Source organism: Furipterus horrens, unplaced genomic scaffold (assembly GCF_987537825.1).
Source record: "Furipterus horrens unplaced genomic scaffold, mFurHor1.1.pri manual_scaffold_2, whole genome shotgun sequence".
In the NCBI taxonomy this organism is placed as follows: Eukaryota; Metazoa; Chordata; class Mammalia; order Chiroptera; family Furipteridae; genus Furipterus; species Furipterus horrens.
Genome location: NW_028327172.1, coordinates 81,371,077 through 81,383,208, shown reverse-complemented (window position 1 = coordinate 81,383,208; position 12,132 = coordinate 81,371,077). Strand labels below are relative to the sequence as shown.

The 12,132-nt window shown below is 38.8% G+C and overlaps 1 protein-coding gene across 1 annotated transcript in view; it reads right to left on the bottom strand.

Moving 5' to 3' along the window:
• Positions 1 to 6,006, bottom strand: part of SIK2 (salt inducible kinase 2) — a 129,035-nt gene extending 123,029 nt beyond the window's left edge. The window contains exon 1 of the mRNA XM_090265912.1: positions 5,829 to 6,006. Within this exon, the coding sequence (XP_090122038.1) occupies positions 5,829 to 5,963 (135 nt within the window). The 5' untranslated portion in view covers positions 5,964 to 6,006. The remainder of the gene's footprint in view (positions 1 to 5,828) is intronic.
• Positions 6,007 to 12,132: the final 6,126 nt, after the last annotated feature.

Here is a 12,132-nt window from a genome sequence, read left to right as displayed (position 1 = left end):
TCGAACCAATGACCTCTCAGTTTGTGGGACAATGCCCAGCCCACTGAGCCATACCAGTCAGGGCAGCACGTACTTCTTGATCCTAGAATTTCCATTACTATGGTATTACCCTAAGGAAATAATCAGATAGGTACACAAATATGTTATATAAGAATGCCCTCTGAAACATTATTTTTGAAAGAGAAACAGTGAGAGAAATAACCTAAATGTTCATTAATAGGAAATTAATAAATATAATACAGATGGTTATATGCAAGGATAGTGTCAACCATGCTTTAGACAGTTTTTTTTTTTAAACCTGGGGAAATGTTACTAACACATAAACTAAAAAACACAGATTATCTGCATAGACGACATCAATTTTATAACACATATAGAGTATATGTGAATAATTAAGAGGATATGAACTGAATTATCTCTTGACTTGGAAGGTGGAATTAAGAGTGTTTATTTTCTTCTTTGAGCGTTTCAACAATGTCTACAATAAATAAGCAATGCCTACAATTCCTTTTGTAACGAGGAAAAACACACAAATACTATGATTATTTTTAAGAACCTAAAACAAATTCTAGCATCATTTTTTAGTTTAATTCATCTGAGAGTCATCTCTTAACCTGTTTAAAGTATTTTTTAATGTTTAAAATGAAGATTTTCTGATGACATTCTCAAATGTAATTGTCTTTCATTCTTTTAATAATCTCAAACTGGATACATGGGCTGTTTTTCTTTGAAGGGTAAAAATGCATTCTCCAAAAATGTTCTGTTTAAAGAAACTTTTACATAAATAACATATAAAAAATATGGAGGTGGAAGGTTGAAGAAGTACTAGGTATGCTACAAAAAAAAAAATATGCTAATGAACTTCTGGTATCCATTTGGATGCAAGGAAATGAATGTCATCAGCAGTGGGTCATAAATCAAAGGTCCTCATGTGAATCCAAGAATCCAGGCCAGTTTCAGTTATTTCCAAAAAAATGTTTTCTTAATTGCCTGATACTGAGATAGAATCTCCCAGTGGAATTAAAATCAGAACACATTAAACTCTGTTAAAGTTTAAAATTTCTACAGAATATAAACATTTACACAACTCTTTATTTTGCATATTTGTCTCCTCCAACTCCCCTAAAAGAATAGAGCATTTTGAACAGAATAATTTGCCAAATATTATTTGCTTGAGAGCCAAAAAACTTGAGAACAATTTCAAATAAAACATATATATTTCATGTAAGTAAAATTTTTGTTTCAACACACAAAGATCATAAACAGTCCTAGATATAAGTATGGGCAAGTAAATTGTTTGGTAGCAAGTCCTTCTGTTGCATATGGTAGAGGTGCTTTTTGAAACTTGGACTACTTCACAGCACAAGATTAATACCAAGGCTATGAAGAGCTGTCTTAAATTTTTAAAACAAAATATAAAATTCAATTGTATTAAAAGTAAGTCCTATTCTTCAAGAAATCTTGCAATCAGGTTATAATATACTCTTCCCTTATTTCTTTCTAAACTTCCTCCAAAAATGTGACTTTGATACTTTATTTGGAAAGCTTTAAAAATACTTACATTTTAAGGTAGTAGTTAAGGAGTTATGTCTAAATATAAAAGTCCCCAAATGCACACAGAAAGCTTTTCAGTGAACAAAAGCAGTACTCTGAACGTCTTTGCTATCAGTTTTGCATTCCAGTTTCTCTTAAGGATAAGTAGCCGGCACGTAGGTGCCACTTTAATAAGGTAATTTTCAGAATCTCTGAAATATCTTTAGAATTCCATGAACCACATATTTATGTGTTCTTTAGCTAAGTAATACGGAAGCACAGTATTAAGGAAAACTCAATTACCTGTCGCTGAAAAGGTCTGAAAATAGCTAATGATAGTTATCTCTGGGTGGTGAGATTATGGGTAATTCTTTTCATTTATCTATATTTTATAATTTCTCAATAAACATGATAAATTAGGTAAAAACATATTGCCCTTTAATATAAAAATAACCTTCTCACTTGGTAATTCTCCTTCTAGGAATTTACCCCCAATTCCTCCTTCCTGAAAAAATTAAAATTGCAAAGTTATATACGCAAAAATTATTCACTGCAAATTATTTATTGTAAGTCAACACTAGAAACTACATAATGTTCAATAATAAGGAAATTGTTAAGTAAAATGGGATTAATCTGCAAGGTAGAACACGGAAGCTATTAAAAATGTTTTTATAAAGTCTTATGTGGGAAAGAGATACAATTTATATAGGTGTACCTATCCAATCTTATCTATGGGAAAAATGCATTAAATAAGATGACTAGAGGGAAATACTGTATGCAATAATGTTAAGAATGATTTATTCCTATTGATGGAGAAATTACATACATATATTTTTGTGTACTATTCTTTATATTTTCTACATTAAGACTATATTTCTTTAATAGTCAGAAAACAAGAAAGTTTAATTGCACAAGGGACTTTTCTGAAATTTATTTAACAGAGAAAAAATTAGCCATATAATCAAAGGAAAAAGTTCTTTGCTGGGGTAGTATAAAATAAAACACTACTCAAGAACACTTATAGCATAGCGAACTGCCAACCACCATTGCCTAAAATAGTTTAACAGTCTAAATACTATTATTCATTTCCCATTATGCTAATTTTATAAAATTAGCTACTCTAATTCATAAACCACAAACCAATATTAAAAAGCTTTTATGAATTATTTTATTAGGAAACTGGATTCTACCACTACCTGCCTTCCCTTTTGTGTGCAAAATTTACACATAAGTCTAACATGAAAATACCACTTCAGATGATGATATAATTATATCTCTTAATGTCTAGCTGTTTGATAGATTAAACCAAAATGAACATCTCCTTTGTCTAATTCTTTTTCCTAAAAGGCAAACAGTCTTGGATCTCTCAAACTCTGTAGAAAACATTATTTGAATGATACAGAACAAGAGATGGAGAAGAGCCCATTAAAAATAAAAGGGTGCAATTGTTCATGACACTGATGTTTAACCTGAGCCCTAAAATTTGTCTTGGGTGCAAATTTGGAAAACAAAGACCTCCAAGTTTTATAACACACAAACATAGTGATGTTAAAGTATACTATATTGAAGAATCTTTTATAAGAAGTATAATAACATTTTGCTGATACTGTTCTTTATACATTGTTTTCACTGTAATTACTATAGTGTGTTCAGCAATGAAACCTAAAATTATCTTAAGAAAAATTTAAAGTTTCCACTAGCCATTTTATTTATATTTGTAGTTGTATTTATTGAAGACATAAATATACAGTGAATGAAGACAACAAATTCTTCTTAAAAGAAAACATTAACAACAAAAAGTATACTTAAAACACTTGTATCTGTGCCCTAGCTAAACAATTCTAAATGCAAATTACCATAAAAGTTCATAGCAACTTTACAAAACTTGAAATCTACAGGAACTTTTCTCTTCCTTAATACCTTGCCATTTCACTCACCTTTAATATCTCAATTTTAACATCTCCAATCACACTAAATTACCACAAACACACTCGCCTATGTTATATGCAATTATTTTTTTCTAATTTTCTATCCTTACCTGAAGACATTTTTAAAATTGTTTTTAGAGAGAGGGAGAGAGAAAAACATTGATGGGAGAGAGAAGCATCAACTGGGTGCCTTCCGTGCCCCAACCTGGGATCAAACCCTCAACCTAGGTATGTGCCCTTACAGGAAATTCAATCCTCAACCTTTTGGTTACAGGAGGATGTTCCAACCAACTGTGAGCCACACGGGCCAGTCACACCATTTCTTTTTAAGTTACAGAAACCTTCTTTAGAAAAGCACAAAGGAGATGGGCTCTGTGGACTAGAAATTTAGATCTGGGTGCTCTTTCATCATCTGACCTGTGCCTTCAATTACAAATTGATCTCAGTCCATCCGATAGCCAAACCACCATAGTACTCCACAGTGCCCCCTAGCTCTACAAGATACATCAGTTTTAAGTGGGTATCTTTTCGAAATGTCAAGCTCAACAGAAGTCGTGGGCACTATCAGCACCACTTAAGCAGTACTTAAGTAGATACTGTATTACCTAAATTTCACCTAAGAAATAACGGCTGACTTAATTAAATCTTGCTACTAATACTGATAAGAGCTGATAAGAAAAAAATGCTATGAATTGATGAGTTTAGAATTCAACCATTATATATATATCTCCGAAGTTCTGTAGGAGCTCTCTGTAACATGCGATTTGATTTTTAGACAGTCACTAAGCAAGGACCCATATAAAAACACACATTAAAAACGACTTCTTTTCACATAATGTAAGGGGAAATGCCATATCATTAGGTCATAGTTATTTAGAAGAATGGAACCAATTTCTTCATTAAAAAGAAAGCTCTGATCAGATTAAATAATCTCACTATGGTCACATTATTTATCATTACAAACTTAATCTAAATTGCTAACACTGAGGAATTTGTGAGAGGAAAACCCGTGATCTTGGTCCTGATGATAAAACATGCCATATTTGGGTTACTTCAGGATTAGTAAGGGAGGGTGAAAAGTGAAGATGACGCAATAACATGTACCCCGTCTTTTTGGAACTGGACTCCACAATCCCAAGTTAAGCAAAACTTCTAAGAAAAACAGCTATGAAAATCACTCAAGTTTTAAAACGCCCTTCACCATACACTGTCATTCAGGAAAGTAAAAAGGTCTTATGTTAGTCCACATTCAAACTTCAATACATCCACACTAATTTGGGGGAAAACTGAAAACTGGAAAAAACGAGCTGAAAAAGAATGCAATTCCAGAACAACTACAATGAGGCAGTCTGGATGGAGTACGTCAAAAACACAAGGTTTTATTCTAAAGAATGGTTTTGTTTCTACCGTTTTCCGAAAGTGTTTAATTTGCACGTCTTAAAGTAGAGACCCTGAGGAGAGCAGCTTGAGGCAGTGGAAGGAGGCGGGGGGCGGGGCGGGGGTAGGTAATAGGTAAGAACAGAGACGTGAGAAAATATGTGCGGTACATCAGAAGGTGCAGCGGAGCGGGATGCTGAATTCACCGTCAGGAAACAGCTGAAGGCTTTATGAGTACGGAGCGTAATCTGCTGCGGGTTAGGGAACGCGTATTCACAGCCGGAAGGCACACCTGGTTAAGGGACAACCAGGATGAGAAAGGCCAACCCCCCAACCGTCCAAATGCAGGGATGTCCATTTTAACCAGTTCCATTGTCTGGAGTGTTAGATGAAAATGCCTCAGGCAAGAAGAGATCAAGCTAGCCTGACACCAAATCAGAGACGCTGTGGGGCAAAAAGAGGGAGAGAAGATGGGCAGTGGCCTTCCGGGCATTCTCCGCAACGGGGCCATGGGGGGCGCCGAGGTCACAGAGGACACGCAATGCCTAGTCTCTGGAGTCCGGGCGCGGGCTGTTCCCACCTCGGGGTTGGAGACGTCTCTCACCGCGCAGCCCCGGAGCACTGAGACTTCCCCTCCCACCCCACCCCCAGCTGAAAGCCGGTTAGACGCGGAACTTGGGCTCCCGAGCCGAGGCCACAGACCAGGTCACGGCCAGGGTGGAAGGCTCTGGGCGAAATTCCGCGTGGCCACCGGGGGTGGCGTAGGTAAGGCAAAGCCCCGACTGGTCGGGCTTCCAATCGGACGACACTCGGGTCCAAGTAACCGGGACCCGATCCCCTGCACCTCCTTGGTCCTCACAGTCCCAGGCCCCTCTCGCCTCAGCTAGTGACCCGGCCTCTCGGGTCTCCCCGCTGCAGCCTCCCCTCTCCGTAACCAGTTCCTCTCCCGAACCCTCGCCTCGGACGCTCCAGCCGAGCCCCGGGCCGCACCTCCGTCTTGGTGATCCGGTGCCGCCCCAGCTTCACCACCGCGAAGTTGCCCTTGCCCAGCGTGCCCTCGATGTCGTAGAACCCCACCCGGACCGGCCCGCGCTGCAAGTGCCTCGGGCCATCCGCCATGACCATGCTGGGCCCCGCGGCTAGACACGGCGGACTGGAGCGCGGGCTGGCGGGCAGGCGGGCGGCGCGGCTGAGCTTGGGCGAACGCCGCTGGGCTAGCTTCTCAGCTTCGTCCCTCCAGCTCCGCAGGGCCCAGCCAGGCGCGCGCCGTTGCTGACGTGCAGCGACGTCAGGGGGCCGCGGCAGGGGGCGGGGGCGGGACAGGGCCACGATTGGTCACCATGGCGACGGGAGCAGCGCCGACGTCGCGGCGGGAGGTAGGCCTAGAGGGAAGATGGGCGGGGCCTGGGCTGCGCGTTCCTTCCGGGCTCAGGCTCTGTCTGCTTAGCCCACCGCCCGGCCGCTGTCAGGGGCGGGTGTACGCCCCCACCACGGCCCGCCCATTTCCACGGCCTCCGAGCCGAAGGCCGAGAGCGAGCCCTGGTGGGCGGAGTGGAAGGGTGCAGCGACCTGGATTCGGCCTATGGTCTACTTCCCCAGTTCCGGCGTTCTCCGCCCAGCCCCGGACCTTCCCGCCAAAACCTCTCACCTGTGCCCTAAATTTGGCACTTGCGGAGAACTGTGGCTGAGCAATGTATTGCTCACAGGTTCCTTTCTTTGTATCCCTTTCCAATTTCGTTTCTCTATTAATCCCTCCACAGTTTGATGTCGCTGAGAAATCACTCCGACAGCATCACTGGTCGCTTATAGATTAACAGAAAACGTTGAAGAGATCCTAGAGAACTGAATGCAAGAATTTGTAACCTTAACTGGGCTTCGGATCCTCAACACCCCCCCCTCACACACACACACACACACACACACACACACACACACAAAGTATGTAAAATTTTGCTTACTTGAATTTGGGGCTATAGGTTTTATCAGTTTCCCAAATGTGTCGGTGACCCCGAAAAGGTTAAGAAATGTGTACTTATCTATTCCAGTTTCTTTTCAAATGAGGAATCAAGCTCTAAGGAATGGAGGGAATTGCCAAGGTCACTCAGGTAATGCTGGGTTAAAACTGCACATCACAACAGTCTTCCATATGGTGACCCAAGGAAACAGTTAGTGTTATTTTAATATTTTGAAATGTATGTCTCCAGATCTTGATTTCTAAATGCCATTCTCCACCAAAGAGAATCAAACTCTTTGGAGAATTGGCTGATTCCAGGGCAGAGAGAGGGAAAGTATTAAATGACCTTGAAAGATCTTATACGTGAAAGCAAGGTTTTCAAAGAATGATGAGGACATGTCAAAAGGAAATAGGATATGGGGATATAAAGTACAGCATAGAAAATACGGTCACTAATTTTTTTTTTTTTAATTTTTTTTTTTTGGTTTTTCAATTACAGTTGTCCCCTTTTCCCCCAATTTCTCTCCCCCACCCAACCCACCCCCTCTCCCACAATCATATCCCTCCCCGTTGTCCATGTCCATGAGTCTTTCATGCAGGCTCTTTAATTAAACCCTTCCCTTACTTATCCCCCTTCTCTCCCTCTCCCCTCCCCCCTATTGACTGCTATTCTGCTCTTTGTTCTATTTAGTTCCTTTGTTTGTGTTGTTCTTTAGTTTCCTGTATTAGGTGATATCATATGGTATTTTTCTTTCTTTGCCTGGCTTATTTCGCTAAGCATAATTCTCTCTAGTTCCATCCATGTTGTTGCAAATGGCAGGAGTTCCTTCTTTCTTTCTGCTACATAGTATTCCATTGTGTAGATGTACCACAGTTTTTTGATCCACTCATCTACAGATGGGCACTTAGGTTGTTTCCAGCACTTAGCTATTGTAAACAGTGCTGCAATGAACATAGGGGTGCATAAGTTCTTTTGAATTGGGGTTTCAAGATCCTTCGGGTATAATCCTAGTAGTGGAGTCATTGGTTCAAAAGGCAGTTCCATTTTTAATCTTTTGAGGTAATTCCATACTGTTCTCCATAGTGGCTGCACCAGTCTGCATTCCCACCAACAGTGCAGTAGGGTTCCCGTTTCTCCACATCCTCGCCAGCACTTGTTGCTTGTTGATTTGTTGATGATGGCCATTCTGACTGGTGTAAAATGGTATCTCATTGTGGTTTTTATTTGCATCTCCCTGATGGCTAATGATGTTGAGCATTTTTTCATGTGTCTATGGACCTTCTGTATGTCCTCTTCGGAGAAGTGTTTGTTCAGGTCCCTTGCCCATTTTTTAATTGGGTTGTTTGTTTTCTTGATGTTGAGTCGTATCAGCTCTTTATATATTTTGGAAATCAGTCCCCTGTCTGTGATGTCATTGGCAAATATGTTTTCCCATATGGTTGGTTTCCTTTTCATCTTGCTGATGTTTTCTTTTGCTGAGCAGAAACTCTTCAGTTTGATGTAATCCCATTTATTTATTTTTTCCTTTATTTCTCTTGCTTTAGGAGATGTATCCGTGAAGAGATTGTTACGTGAGATATCTGATATTTTCTTGCCTATGTTTTCCTCTAGGACTTTTATGGTGTCACGGCTTACATTTAAGTCTTTGATCCATCTTGAGTTTATTCTCGTGTGTGGTGTAAGTTGGTGGTCTAGTTTCATTTTTTTGCAGGTCCCTATCCAGTTCTCCCAGCACCATTTGTTAAAGAGGCTCTTCTCACTCCATTTTATGTTCCTTCCTCCTTTATCAAAGATTAGTTGACCGTAGAGGCCTGGGTTTATTTCTGGACTCTCTATTCTGTTCCACTGATCTATATGTCTGTTCTTATGCCAGTACCATACTGTTTTGATTACAGTGGCTTTGTAGTATTGTTTGATATCTGGTGTTGTGATTCCTCCTGCTGTGTTCTTCTGTCTCAAGATTGCTTTTGCTATTCGGGGTCTTTTTTTGGTTCCATATGAATTTATGGAGTATTTGTTCTAGGTCTGTGAAATATGTCATTGGTATTTTAATAGGGATTGCATTGAATTTGTAAATTGCTTTGGGTAGTATGGCCATTTTGATGATGTTGATTCTTCCCATCCAAGAACATGGTATTTGCTTCCATTTATTTGTTTCTTCCTTAATTTCTTTCTTCAATGTTATGTAATTTTCAGAGTACAGGTCTTTTATCTCTTTGGTTAAGTTTACTCCTAGGTACTTTATTTTTCTTGTTGCTATAGTAAATGGTATTTTCTTTTTTGTCTCTGTCTCTGCTATTTTATTGTTGGTGTACAGAAATGCCTTAGATTTCTGTATATTTATTTTGTACCCTGCGATTTTGCCAAATTCACTTATTATATTGAGTAATCTTTTAGTGGAGTTTATAGGATTTTCTAGGTATACTATCATGTCATCTGCATATAATGAAAGTTTCACTTCCTCTTTCCCAGTTTGGATGCCTTTTATTTCTTTTTCTTGTCTGATTGCTGTGGCTAGGACTTCCAACACTGTGTTGAAAAGGAGTGGAGAGAGTGGACAACCTTGTCTAGTTCCTGAGTTCAGGGGGAATGCTTTCAGTTTTTGTCCATTGAGTATGATGTTGGCCTCAGGCTTCTCATATATAGCCTTAATTATGTTAAGATATGCTCCCTTTATTCCCATTTTGCTGAGTGTTTTCATCATAAATGGGTGTTGTACTTTATCAAATGCTTTTTCTGCATCTATTGATATGATCATGTGATTTTTGTCTTTCATTCTGTTTAGGTGATGTATTATATTTATTGATTTGAGAATATTAAACCATCCTTGCATCCCTGGAATGAAGCCCACTTGATCATGATGTATGATCTTTTTGATGTGTTGCTGGATCCTGTTTGCCAATATTTTATTGAGGATTTTAGCATCGATGTTCATCAGTGATATTGGCCTGTAGTTTTCTTTCTTTGTTGTGTCTTGACCTGGTTTGGGGATTAGGATAATACTGGCTTCATAGAAAGAGTTTGGGATTTTCCCCTCTTCTTGGATTTTTTGGAACAGTTTGAGGAGGATAGGAGTTAGTTCTTCCGTGAATGTTTTGTAGAATTCGCCTGTGAAGCCATCCGGTCCAGGGCTTTTGTGTGCTGGGAGATTTTGGATTACTGTTTCAATTTCCTTTTTTGTTATTGGTTTGTTGAGACTTTCCACTTCTTCTTGATTTAGTTTTGGGAGGTTGTATGTTTCTAGAAATTTGTCCATTTCTTCTAGATTGTCAAATTTCTTGTCATACAGTTGCCTGAAGTAATTTCTAACTATCATTTGTATTTCTGAGGTATCAGTCGTGATTTCTCCTCTTTCATTTCTGATTTTGTTTATTTGTGTCTTCTCTCTTTTTTTCTTGATTAGACTGGCTAGAGGCTTGTCGATTTTGTTGATTTTTTCGAAGAACCAGCTCCTAGTTTTGTTGATCTTTTGGATTGTTTGTTTAGTCTCTATGTCATTTAGTTCTGCTCTGATCTTGATGATTTCATTCCTTCTTCTTGCCCTAGGCTTTGTTTGTTGTTGTTGTTCTAGTTCTTGTAGCATTGTGGTTAGGTTTTTTATTTGAGATTCTTCTAGCCTTTTCAGATATGCCTGTATTGCTATAAACTTCCCTCTCAGGACTGCTTTTGCTGTGTCCCACAGGTTTTGGGTTGTTGTGTGCTCATTATCATTAGTTTCTAGACATTTCTTGATTTCTTCTTTGATGTCATTGTTAACCCATTCATTATTTAATAGCATGTTATTCAATCTCCATGAGTTTGGGTGTCTTTGATTTTTTTTCTCTGAGGTTGATTTCTAGTTTCAGGGCATTGTGATCTGAAAAGATGCTTGATATGATTTCAATTTTCTTGAATTTGTTGAGGCTTGTTTTGTGACCTATCATGTGGTCTATCTTTGAAAATGTCCCATGTGCACTTGAAAAGAATGTATATTTTGCTTCTTTGGGGTGAAAAGTTCTATATATATCAGTTAGATCCGGTCACTAATATTGTAAATACTATGTATGGTGACAGGTAGGTACTGGAAATATCAGAGGGAACACTTTGTAAAGTATATGATTTTTGAACCACTATGCTGTACACCTGAAACTAATACAAAATAATATTGAATATAAACTGTAATTGAAAAAATTAAAAAACATAAACAAATAACCCTAGAAAAAAGATTAAAAGAATATATAAAAATTAATAATAAACAGTAATTATTTCTGGAAAAAATAAATGAAATAGGAGCTAGCTTGAATGTACCTTCACTTACTAAATGTGAGACAATTGGAATATCACGAATGAATAATGATAGACATGAATTATAACACAATGAATTTTTTAAAAGAATCTGCATTTTGTTTTATTTTTATATTCTCTGTTCAAGATCTATTGGCTCTTGAGCCCTCCATGCTCCCTGTGTTTCTGCCCTTCACTCCCCCAAGCAATACTTTATTCTACTGTGAGTTATGTTGTTTGCAAAAGTGAGGAGGGAAGTGGCAGGAGGCTTTAAGACTGATGATATTTCTGGATTGATGGGAGTAGTACATTCGGGGTCATCTCACTAGACCAGAAAAAACTCACATGTGAACCCCAGTTTTTTTAAAAAAGAGTTCCCATATATATTTTGCCTTAGATTAATGTGTTTTAATTGCTCTGGGGTTTCCTTTGGAACTCTGAGGAAAGTTCCTTGCTTACTCAAGAACCAGAAAATGCACATAGAGACTCACCAGAGCTAACAACTCCCTTCTTTAAAGTATGTCTTTTGAACAGAAATTAAAACTCATTTCTATCTGATTATTGTTATCAGTTAACCAGGTCAACTATCTACTTGTACAACCTCAGAGTAAGATTTGGTTTAGGGCCAAAATGAAGGGAATGGCAGGGAGGACCAAAATGTCTTTTGCAAAGTTGGGTTCACTGTGAGTGTGCTGAGTGTCTAGAGGTTAGAGAAAGGGAGGCCAGAGACTGGGGAGAGGTAATAGGGACTGTGCCCTAAATGAACCTTGCCTGCTTGGAAATGCAGTGGGTGTGCCACTGAGCATTACAGTAGGTTGTAAATGTGAATCTGAAGAAATACATGTGGACTATTAGAGTGTTACAAACTTGGAATCCATGAATCAATTCAAAAGATCTATTTCTCACTCCCCAGTTTCAGCCCTATATGTCTCTTATGTGCTTTTGTTTTAATTAAATGTTAGCTAAATACGTTTTAACAGTTATTAATATTATCCAATTTCTGCTTTCCTCTCCTCCCCTTATTTTTCCTCTTCTTTCCTCTTTCTTTCTAGTTTCATGCACACACCACCACCAAC